The following is a 12,882-nucleotide window of genomic DNA, read 5'->3' on the forward strand; positions in this document are numbered from 1 at the left end:
ATCAGAGGGGAAAAACATCATTTGGAGGGGAGTAATCAAACAATGGCAACAACATTGGGATAGTGAAACAAAAGGAAGACATTTATATAAAATACAAAATAAAGTAGGAACGGTAAGAAACAGTGGAACCGATAGAAGAGAGCAAGTAATCATAAGTAGATTAAGAATTGGTCACAGCAACTTGAATAGCACACTATTTATTATAGGAAAACATCCAACTGGCTATTGCGATCAGTGCCAGGAATCAGAAACAGTAGAGCATGTCCTGATTGAATGCAGGAAGTATGAGCAAGAAAGAAGGGTAATGTTTACAGGATTACAGAGACTAGGAGTGGAGGCAAGGCTTACAGATCTGCTTGAGTGTGGGGGCACGGTGGAGGGAAAGAAGGTGATATTTCGTTTTTTGAGGGCAACTGGAATAAGTAACTGGATATAATAGATCCAGACAGCAGTACATGGTTAGATCCAGAAGGAGGCGGTAATGCAACTGAAAACACCAAAGAAGAAGAAGAAGATGGTACAGGTTTTATGTCGTCATCAACTTACGCCACGAAAAAAACGCATGGCTGGTGCACAAATGGCTTCAAAGTCTAAACTGAATTCTTTACACGGTCTTTTCGCGATTTATAAAAAACAAGGACCTACATCGGCTGATGTGTTAAACATATTAAAATCAAAGCTATTACAAGGTATTTGGAATTTCATAATCTGTAAATGGACAGTTGAAAAATAATGTGAAATGAACTTGTCACCTTGCTAGCTAGCTAGCCTGTTTGAATACTATGAATCTTGATTATGAATGCATTGATTTAAAGTGCACGACAATCAGAGCAACGACCAAGCGTACTAAATTAATATTTAAAACAAGTTGAATTTGTTGATGTCGATATTATCATTGCTATGATAGCTTGCCTGTCATTTCAGTATGCCGATGGCGGCTAGCCGAGTCTGTTCAACAATACTAAAAGAAACTCTTTCAAAACAGAGGCCGGTCTTAAACAAGATAACCCACGGAAGAGAAAAAAACAAGCGCTGAAACTCGGCCACGGTGGGACGTTGGACAGTGCTGCTTCTGGTGTGCTAGGTAAGCGCACTGATTATCCTACTGTTAACAAAAACAAAAACAGACACAATATACTAACTGCTGTAGTCTGGACTTCTTTTTCAATCCGAGCTGGTACAAGTATAATTGTGTCCTTCGTTAACCTATGCCAGAGGTCTGCAACCCTGGTTCTGGACAGCCATAAGCTCTGCTGGTTTATTGTTTTCACCTAAAATCGGCACCCAGTTCAGACCCAAGTGACCAGGTGGAGTTAACTGTGCTATCGGCTGCTCTAATTGATTAAAGTGCAGGGTAACAACGAAAACCAGCAGAACCTGTGGCTCTCCGGGACCAGGTATGCATATCTGCGGCACTAGCCTTCAACCCGGTAACATGTTATGCCCTGCTTTGTGACTTCTCATAATGGTCTGACTGTCCTGCTCTTTTCTGAACTTCCCAGACACTGACTTTACTGTTTGGACACTGTCCCGTTTTTTCTGTTTGATTCCTAGCTTGTTTGATTTCCATGTTCATCATGAAAAGCCACGCGTAATAGCATACCACCTTTTACAACAGATATCCTTTGAAACCACATTGGATACCTTTAAAAAGGGAGACTTGAGCCAAACTGCCAGAAATCCCATTGTGCGTTGCTCCAATTGTGTTAGGAAACAAAGACTTGTGCTGTTTAAAAATGTGCATAACCAAAAAAAAAAAAAGTCATTTTGAAATAGTAACCAATTTAGAGATAAGCTTAAGAATACTGCTGTGCAATCGAGTAGAATATCACATGCTTCTGCATTGTTGACAATAACACATTTAATAATCTGTTATCCAGTGAGTAAAAATATTTTATGTTCAGAACAAGAATAATGTAGTTGTCAAAATTCTTCATATGACATGAATTTGTTACATTTTATACACTCTTTATTCATACCTTTATCAGTCTTCAATACCGTTCAGAAATCTGTTGATATCACTCTTGAATTACATCACTCTTCTCAAAGGTACTATGGTTCCACCTACTTCTGAAAATCATCTGACTGTAGAAGCCATATCATTCTTGGCACTCTTGTTGGCAGTAACCTGGTACAGTTGCAATCAAAATTATTTTCAGAAATTATTCCACCCCTGTGGAAACTGTAAATATTTTTAAATGTATGCTTTTTGGGAGACTTGAAACTAAAAAAACAACATGTATGTCACTTGTGTGTTCTGTTAAAATTCAAAATAAAAATCTATTTTTTAAGATTTCCGAGTAGCATGTAAATTTTGTATTTCAGCCATGTCATAAATATTCAACCCCCATTCAATATCACCATTTTTAAAATATTTGCGAGTCTGTAAAGTGACTAAATTTTGTGGAAACACACTTAAGCCCTTAGGAAATCCATAACGATACTGTTTGCTTCACCTGTGATAAACATATAAATCCCACCGATGCACTTCGTCACATCAATTTGAAGCTGACTAGCAAACATGCCAAAGACAAAGGAGCTCTCTCAAAAGTTAAGAGAAGAAATTATTTCATTGCATAAAAAAGGCAATGGATAAAAAAAAGATCTCCCAAGATATTGAAAGTTCAAAGAGACATAATTGGCAGCATCATAAGGAAGTTTAAAAGTCATGAAATAGCAGTAAACCTACCTTGACGTGGAAGGAAGAGTAAAGTTACATCAACTGGTATCAGGCACATCGTAAGAACTGCTGAGAAAACCCCTCATTTTACTGCCAAAGGCTTACAGGATGACCTTTTGAAAGCTGGAACAAAAGTATCAGTACAGATGATAAGAAGGATATTGAACAAGCAAGGCCTTCATGGCCGGACACCTAACCAGTAAGCAGTAAGCATATGAAAAATCGACTTGAATATGCAAGACGTCATTTGGATAAGTCTGTGGAGTTTTGGGAGAATATTTTATGGATTGACGAGACAAAACTGGAATTGTTTAGACCCATGGATAAGTGGTATGTCTGGCGCAAGAAAGGTGCAGCTTATGACAAGAAGAACACCATCCCCACAGTCAAGTATGGAGGTGGGTCAGTCCTTCTGTGGGGGTGTTTTGCTGCTTCTGGTACTGGCAATCTTCAGCGTGTGACTGGCACCATGGATTCCTTGAAATACCAGGCCATTCTGGAGAAGAATGTGATGCCCTCAGTGCATAAGCTGAATCTTGGTGATCATTGGACTTTCCAGCAAGACAATGGGCCTCATTCACCAATATCTTCCTAAGTTTTTTCTTAAATTTGTTATTAAGAAAAATCCGAAGAAAAGTCTACGTCAGATTCACGATGTGTTCTTAAACCGCAGAATTGTTTGCACATGTGTTCTTAAAATTATGAATCTCATTGTCCTCTTAAATGGAAAGTGCGTGCCAGTTGTTCCTAATTAGCATAGGTAAACGCCCCGCCAATCCCCATACAGGGGCATGAGACTGAAGGGCCGTGTGCACACACAGAAATCGAAAAGAAAAGTTGAAAGCAAAGTCAGTAATGCCCAAACGAATATCTAAAGACGGTGGAGCACCAGACTCCAAACGTAAGAAAAACTTCAGTAGTTCTGAAGTGGAGATATTGCTGTGGGAAGTGAACAGCAAACGACCTGTCATATTTAGTAGCGTCAGTAGTGGATATAAAATAACACAAAAAAAGATGCATGGGATGCTATTATTCATTCAGTGAACGCTGTATCCGGAGAAGGGCGCACAACTGATAAAGTAAAAAAAGGTTTGATGTCAAATCTGAGACAAAAATAAAAAATTTTTTTAAAATGCTGGTGGGCGTGGGCACAAGGAAATGTGTGTTATGCATTCAAACGTCAAAGCGCTTCTCGTCATATTAATACCGCTAATTAAATCAACCGGCAGTAAACTGCATCGGAGTAAACCCGTCGCTGCACAAAACACTGCACAAAAAATGTATTGCCAGTCATTTTGTGTCACCCCCTTAGTGACAACCCTGAATAAGTGTTCTCTTCTTCAACATGTCCATGTGTTTAAAAAGTGTTACCTAAGTGCTTAGTTTCTATTCAAAATGTAAACATTTGCTTTTGTAGTATAGACCAAATATTGCATAATTGAAACCCCCAAAAATAAAAGGTCACTACAGTGGTTTGATTTTTATAATTTATTTACAGATGAACTCCCACTGAGGCAACCACCTTCTGAGGCGGAACCTGGCACCTTAATGTTTTGTAAATAATGAAAATAATTATTTAAAAATATTATAAATTATAAAAAATATTATTGTAATTTAAATCATATAATATTATACAACTGTAGAATTGAAGAAAATGCAATAACGAATTATTTTGCACAAACATGTCAGCACTCAAATGTGCGTAAGTGTGCTCTTCAGTGTGCGTAGATTCTGTTCTTACCTAAGAACAAATCCCAAATAAGAAAACATTGGTGAATGTCAGAGTCTTCGTGAAAACTGTGTAAGTGGGTTTTAAGAAGAAAATTCTTCTTAAGAACAGTTGGTGAATGAGGCCCAATGATCCCAAGCATACATCCAAGTCAACCAAAGCTTGGTTCAGGGAACGATCTTGGAATGTCCTTGACTGGCCTTCTCAGTCCCCAGATTTAAATCCCTTTGAAAATCTTTGGTGGGATTTGAAGAAAGCAGTGGCATCACGAAAACCAAAGAATATTGGTGAACATGAAGCATTTGCACAGGAAGAATGGGCCAAGATTCTAAAAGAGAGGTGTCAGAGGCTTGTGAGCACTTATAGGAAGCGTTTATTGGAAGCTATAAAAGCTAAAGGATGTTCCACAAAGTACTGCTTTTGGGGGTTGAATAATTTGGTCATTGGTTTTTTTGAGAGAATTTCATTTTTTTCCTTATAAAATAGTAAATAAAAATAGTAAACTCAGCTGTATGTTTTCAAAATCACTTGATAATAAACATGTATTTCTGTTTACAAAGGCCTTAGTTGATACATTGTCATGAAATTTTATTCACATCACAAAGACATCTTATGGGTTAGAGGGGTTGAATAATTTTGATTGCAACTGTATATAAAAATAATGGAGGATATGACAACAACAAAAAACTGATTATGTCTTGATGCAAGACAATTGAGAACAGTTTCCCAAAGTTGCAATCAGATTTAACACAATCATGTTAAGCAAAATGTACAAAACTAACTTATGAGTAAATTGTTTTATCTTATCAAAGTTATCTCTTTCAGTGGTTGGAATTGGAAATGGTACCAAGATGCTCAGCTCTATGCTCAAGGGGTCAAAGGTGAGTGCATTTCGAACAACCACAGGAAAGGTGAATGCACAGGATCAGTGACCAAACCAGCCTGATAGGGCATTTCATTATGAGTGAAGGGTATTATGTTATTTGTAATTTTGAGTTTCAAAGGCTAGACACCAGATGCTGTGGAAGTCTTACATGTGTGACACTATAGGATCCATCTCCTGGTGCATATTTTTCCTCTTGTTCCACTTGAGCTCCAGTAGAGAATTTTAGTGGAATGACCCCATCTTCACTGTCACCAGCGAATGTCCTTTGAAGGTACATGAAAGTTTTTCCAATATAAAACCCAGCAGATGTTGACAGACAAATAGTGATTCTGGAAATTAGGCAGCACCCCCCTCTCCAACTCACCTGGGTCTCTGTAGGAAAGCTTTGCATTTATGGGGGCATTTCCCATTCCATATGCTGAGATAATAGTGCTGTAATTACTTTTCTATGAAAATTGGGATATATTGAGAAATGTAGAGGAATTTAGTTATCATATTCATTTTACTAGAATTGATGTACCCAACCGAGGCAGGTTTGGGCATCTTGTTAGATCCTTTTTGACATCATCTAATGGCGCTTCTCCATTGACCAGCACGGCATGGTACCGGATGACAAGCATTTGTATCCTACCCATGCCATGTTGCCTGTTGCACTTCTCCATTACACAACATACCCGTGAAGGTAGGAGGAGTCATGGGAGGAGTAAAGAGGAGTAAAGCGTTTAACTCTTGTATGTATTTCTATGTACTCTCGTATGTTTTGGGGATGGGACGATATGAAAACAATTTTCACCGTCCACCACGTTTTGGCAATGTTCCAACATTCGCGTCATCACTGTTACATGTATCACAAAAACTATTACACTACTAACTAACGCTAACATTACAGTGTGAAATATCCACATATATAATACCAATAACCTATTTAAAAACGCTCAATTTCAAAAATAACGTATATAACCGAAATATTTGAGCAGTAATACTTACATAGCAATGATGACATTTTATCTGTGTTCAGTAGATAGAGACAGAGACAGTAAATCAATGACAGTTCTATCCACTTCTGTTTTGCTCCAGAAAATGGTGTCAGATAGGTCTGTCAGCAAACATATGGCTTAGCTATGCCCAGAAGTCCTCAATAATAACGATACGAAAAATCGTTGGCAACGTTTTGTTAGGTGCAGCGTCATTTACTGCTATCACAGAGTGAATGCATAAGTGAATGCGAGGATAAGAAAATTTTTGGTTACACTGACCTATAAAACGCTATACCAAAAGCAAAATTAGATATGTTATACATCGTTAGAAAGCTTATACTCTCACCTACTGAATAAATAAAAAGGGCGACAACGCCGTAAACAACACGTGTGGTATAACGCACAGCTATTTTGGAAGGTACTCAGGCATCACAAATGCGCATATATTTCACAAACGGATTGTCCAAGACAATATATGACCACTCCGTCTCAAAAGGGACATTTCTATGCGTAAAACCAATGGTAAGGTTGTTTATTTATTCAATATTTAATCCCAGATATTGACTGTAGAATTCACTAGTTAACGTTACTCTCTCTTGCTGTTGTGGTATTTAAAAATGGCGGTTGCTGCCGGTGAACAAACATGAACATGGGATGACGTGTTTGTGACGATTTCACAAATCGTGCCAAATTGTGTGATTTGGCACGGCAAGGTAGTGGAAAAGCGCCATAAGAGTGTAGAGAAACTATGTAGGAAAAGGTCAGTATATACCAGTTAGTTATACTAGTTATTGGTATTCCATGGTATGTGCATCCCTATGTGCATTGGAAAATGTATTGCATCGGGACCCTCAGCACATTTTGGAATATGCATTGTATCGAGAGGCACCTAACAATAGTCAGCCCTAGTACACAGGTAAGGTGTTTCTTAGCAGTGCAAATAGCAATGATGACAAGGGGCAACCCAGTCTTGTTCTTAAATGTATTAATAAGTTAAGTGTACGTATCCTTTGTTAGCACCGAGCCAGTAAGAGATGAATGAAATGGCTAAATCCACGAAATAGAAATTTGGCCATACCCAAATTTTCTAAGTGCATATAATATACTGTGCAGTCCGTAAGTATTTGTTTTGGCTCTGTACTCCAGAACACTGAATTTGAAATGAAACAGTGAGGTTAAATACAAGGTTAAATGCTGATGATAACTAGCCTTTTGGCTAACTCGGGTACATTTACATTTGTTTAAATGTTGATTAATGTACATTGTCCCTTTTCAAAATAAATAAATAAAAAAGTGCAGACTGTTAGTTTTTATTTAAGGGTGTTTTACATCCATATTTGGTCATCCGTGTAGGAATTACAGACTCTTTTTGTACATAGTCACTGCCCAAATCCTTATGGACTGCACTGTATTTTCCCATTCCACCAGAGGCTTCTTCTAAAGAGCTGACTCTCAGTAGAATGTATGGCGTCAATTTAGTGCTAAAAGTATTGTCCGCGTAGGGAAAAAAAATCACACACGTAAAACACACACTGTTTTTCTCCGTTTGGGGTTTTGGCATGATTTTGACATGGAGGGAAGTTAACTAAATAGTTAACTTTAGTAACATAACCAGCAATCCATCACTTGGTACTTCATTATCCACAATAACAAGTGTAATAGCTAGCTAATAATAATATTAGAGCCCGACCAATACCAGATTTTTGGGTCCGATGCGGATCCCGATTTTGGAGAGTCTTAGCCCACCGATTACCGATGTTTTGACCGAAGAAGTTGGTCAAAAAGTGCAACATTTTCAAATCAATTTGAAAAACTTTTTTTAATTAATTTTATTAAAGTTTCTATATTTAAGAACATTTAACTTATAAGCAAACAAATAAAAATAAAAATAAACACACAAAGAACTTTTTAGATAAAAAAATGTAAAAGATGATATTAAATTAAATATATATTAACACCATCTTTAAGTGTGTGAAATCAAAATAACTCCACACCTTGATTTTACTCCTTTCTTTTCCAGCCATCTATAAAAAATTAATTTATAAAAATCAGTTTTCCAGTTTCAAACATGTATTTTTATAAATATTATTATTATTGTTGTTGTTATTAATTTATTATTATTTCTTAGTATCTATTCTCAGTAAATTAATTATATTTTTTTATTTTATTCCTACTACATGATCTCAAAGAGTAAGACTTTATCTAGCGAGCTTCCCTGTCCATAAGAATTTGGTGGTGAAAATAACTACAATGTGCTCTGACGCGTGACTAGATGACACACTTGCTCGCAATAACGCATTAGCTATTGACACAGCCTCATTATTTCTTATTATATATTCTCAGTAAGTTAAATTAATTATATTTTCTTATTTTATTTCTGCTACATGATCTCAAAGAGTTCATGTCTGCTAGACATTATCTAGCGGAGCTAATGAGTGAATCAAGTGTAACGTTAGATGAAATTAAATTGACTGGATGAAATACGTGAAAAAAAACTACAGTGCGCTTTCGTGCAGGTTACCCGCGCTAACTGTTGGTTGATTCACTTCTCCAACAGCAATTCTTCTCTCATGTTATCACAACAAAGCTAGATAACATGACTTAAAATGATTCATGTTAGAAGTGTTTTATCAGCGTTTTTACTGTCTGGTTAGTTTGCTACGATGACGCGTGACTAGATGACACACTCGCTTGCAATAACGCGTTGGCTATCGACACAGCTTCATATAGTAGCTAATATCATCTCAGATAATAAAACAAATGTGTGATGCATTCAATCACCATTTTATTTTGGCTGGTTATTTATTTGAGAATACAGCGATGTCCTCTGGAAATGTAGATCCTACGCTGCTTATGTGCTCACTGCCACTTCATAAAGGCTTGCTAGCCAGCTAGCTTGCTAAAGTGAACCAAATATGTTAGCTAGCTCGCTCGCTTGATAATGAGGATTGATAAACATAGTGGTCGTATGAACGCATTTAATTAAACACTTTCACTAAATATACATACTTTTATTGTGGCAATCGAATCTGTGCAGACAAGTCTTGCAGTGGAGAATATTGGATGAGGCACGAGTGACAAACGTCTTATTACAGAAGTAGCGCGTCAGCTGCTGCAGTTCACACTTGTATTAGAGCTCCCTTTACTGGATAACTCTAGTAAATAGCAATTACAACGTTCGAACAGACAAGTACAGATAAATAATCAATGTTTTTTTTGTTTATTATACTTATTTAAAAATCGGGACACATCGGCTGCATAACTGCCGATCCCGATGTCGTCAAAAAAGTCAAATAATGGCCGATATATCGGCCATACCGATATATCGGCCGGGCTCTAGTAAGTGCAGTCGGATTCTCTTAGCACCGCGGTTGTCTTTTCCTAAGTCCTTATGAATTCTTGTTCACATCTTTCCTTGACCTCATGACGTTTTCCATCGAGGTCAAGGAAAAGTGGTTAGGAAAAGACATTTTATTTTTTTTTACCTATATTGAAATGTATGAAAAGATCTTTACAAATATAAATGGCATGGTACAATATTAAACACTTCTTTTTCAGACAACAGACAAGCATCATATAACAATCACATATAAAACAAGTAAAAAAAAAGTAAATACAATAGAATAAAATTAAAAAATTAAAAAAGGGAGAGTAGTCCTAGGTTCTCTGCAAGTTTAAGTTCCTCTATTAAGTTAGAGTTTCAAAGCATTCTTCTTCCCCATAAGTTTCAGTGATAAAAAGTAATGACACAGCTCCTTGTGAAATATGTAGAAATTCGGTTGTGTTTTCAGGAATCTATTCTTATGTAAAAAGAATTTTCCAAGAATAATAATTATGTTAATCGCTAAGTCATGTGTTCCATCTTTCATAAATATACCAAAAATCACATTTTCTTTTGTTAATTCAGAGAAATTGTCAAATTTAGGAAATAACCAGTAATGCAAATCTTCCCAGAAGGCACTAGCAAATTTACATTCATAAGATAAATGTACTGTTGTTTCAATGTGTTCATCACATAATGAGCAATTGTTATGATCTAGACCAAATCGACGTCTTAAAAGTTCCTCGGAAGGATATATTCCATTAAGAATTTTAAGCGACTTCCTTCGCTTTTGGTGCAATTAGAAACAAAAATTTTGTTCTTAATTTCTCAGCTTCATCTTCGGAAAAATATTGCAAGATTGAGTTTCTGTTTGATGAAAAAGGATATAATTCCTTGACAAGGGCTTTCCGGATTGTGGTGTTCGGCAATTTTAGATTAGTGAGAGCATGTCCATTCACCAAAAGTTTAGGAAGATGTGGATTTACATTACTTTGATATAAGTTATAAGCCATCACAATTATAGATTGTGGGATTGCTTTGATGACATTATCATACTTTTGATAATTAATTTTGAACAAAAAATCTCATAAGGTATAATGTTTCCGGTATTTTCCAATAAGTGCATTACAGACCATATTCCTTTCTCTAGCCAATTTTTGTAGAATAAAGATTTATTCCTAAGTACCACATACCTGCAATTCCACAATGGGGTGTTATGGGGACTATGTTTGTTATGTTTGTAGATCATTTTCCAATATAGTAATACCTGTTGATGAAACGCGGATAATTTAACAGGGAGCTTTTTTAAGTCATAATCACATCGAAGGAGGAGGTTGATGCCTCCTAGTTTCATAAAAATTTTGCTTGGGATATGGAACCAAAAGCTGTTTTCATTTTTCAAAAAGGATCTTAGCCACTTTTTTTTAATAGTACCATTAATACCCTCAATATCAATGGCTTTTAGCCCTCCTTCCTCATACTCTTTAACCATAATTCCTTTCCTAATATAATGTGTTTTTCTTTTCCAAATATAATTAAAGTTAGCCTGGTTTATAGCTTTTAATGCATTTTTGGGAAGTGACATTAAGTAAGCTGGGTAAATGAATCTGGAGATGCACTCCAGATTCATTCAACCACGAATTCAGATAAGATTTACATTTATCTAAAATATTCCAAATGTTGAGATTATCTAGTGTATTATTATCCTTTGTAATGTGTATGCCTAGGTATTTAATGGTTGATTTAACAGGGATATTATGAAATGTCGCCAGAGGGGAGTTCTGAATTGGTAGTAATTCACATTTCTTAAGGTTTAATTTTAAGCCAGATGCCCGAGAAAAAAGATCAATTGTTTTGAGGATTTTTGGAATTTGGTTACTATTTTTCATGAATATGGTTGTGTCATCTGCCAGTTGGCTGATTGCCAGCTGTTTGCCTAACACTGTCAATTTTTCAAAATCAGAGTTTTTTATAAGAATGGAGAGCATTTCCGCTGCTGCAATAAAAAGCAAGGGAGAAATGGGACAACCTTGTTTAATTCCTTTATCAAATGAGAATCTTGGAGACGTACCTTGTGATAATAAGACTGTGCTATTAGTATCCTTATAAAGTAACTAAATTTATAAAGTTTTCTCCTAATCCAAACAATTCTAGAGTACGGAACATAAACTTGTGTTCAATCGTGTCAAAGGCTTTAAAAAAATCTAAAAATAAAATAAAACCTTCATCATCAATTAAATAATTGTAATCCAGTAAGTCAAGCACAAGTCGTATATTGTTATGAATTGATCATCCTTTTATAAAACCTGACTTTGTATCTGAGATAATTTGTGTGATACCGGTTTTCAATCTGTTGGCGTAAATATGAGTTAAAATTTTATAGTCATTATTAAGCAAGGTTATAGGTCTAAGATTGTCAATTAATTTTGGATCTTTACCAGGTTTGGGGATGAGAGTGATGATCCCTTGCTTCATAGTAGTTGGAAGTTGTGGGTTTCAGATATTTCTTTTAACATGGAAAATAAGGTCTTTAAGATATTCCCAAAAATGCCTATAGAAATTACTTGTTAGACCATCCGAACCCGGAGATTTGTCTAAAGATAAGCATTTCATGGCTTTTTCCACTTCATCCATACTGATGTCTGCATCACATACACTTTTGAAACTCTCATCCACTTTAGGGATCCATTCCTTAATGTGCTCAAAGAAAGCGTCAGCATCTATGCATGAATAAGAGGAAGAGTAGTTTACTGTAGAATTGGAAGATTTCCTTAGAAATCTTATCAGGGTTCATACATTCTTAATCATCGATTAGCAGTGCCTTTACAGCATTCCGCTCTGGTCTCTTTTTTTCCAATCTACAAAAATATGCTGAGCTCCTTTCACCCTCCTCTATCCACTTCGCCCTTTATCTTATATATGCTCCTTTGGCTTTAGTAATGTAAATGTTGTCTAGCGAGGATTGCAGGAGAATACGTTTTTGTTTGTTATTCTCACTTAATGAAGATTTATTACAGATACAGTTTATTTCTTTAATGATTTCCATTTCTTTTTTTTTACTAGCCCTGCTTAATAATTTGCTATTTGATATGGAAATCTGACGTACCTTATATTTTAAATACTCCCACGTATCTCTATAAGTTGTAAAATTTGAATCTTCGATTATATCATTGATCGTTGCTATAATTTCTTGACAAAAGGTTTCATTTTTTAGAAGGTTTGAGTTAAATTTCCAGTATCCTTTTTTCCTTAGACACGTGTTTATGGGTTTAAGAATAAGTTTAACCA

The 12,882-nt window shown here is 35.9% G+C and overlaps 1 protein-coding gene across 1 annotated transcript in view; it reads left to right on the forward strand.

Annotated features, from left to right (window-relative positions):
- The first annotated feature begins 519 nt into the window (after positions 1 to 519).
- The window catches only part of trub1 (TruB pseudouridine (psi) synthase family member 1), a 41,004-nt gene continuing 28,641 nt past the window's right edge, over positions 520 to 12,882 (forward strand). The window contains exons 1-3 of the mRNA XM_064321324.1: positions 520 to 689; positions 986 to 1,084; positions 5,235 to 5,290. Coding sequence (XP_064177394.1) covers positions 563 to 689; positions 986 to 1,084; positions 5,235 to 5,290 — 282 coding nt within the window. The 5' untranslated portion in view covers positions 520 to 562. The remainder of the gene's footprint in view (positions 690 to 985; positions 1,085 to 5,234; positions 5,291 to 12,882) is intronic.

The sequence above is a fragment of the Anguilla rostrata genome, chromosome 2 (genome assembly GCF_018555375.3).
Source record: "Anguilla rostrata isolate EN2019 chromosome 2, ASM1855537v3, whole genome shotgun sequence".
Taxonomy (NCBI): domain Eukaryota; kingdom Metazoa; phylum Chordata; class Actinopteri; order Anguilliformes; family Anguillidae; genus Anguilla; species Anguilla rostrata.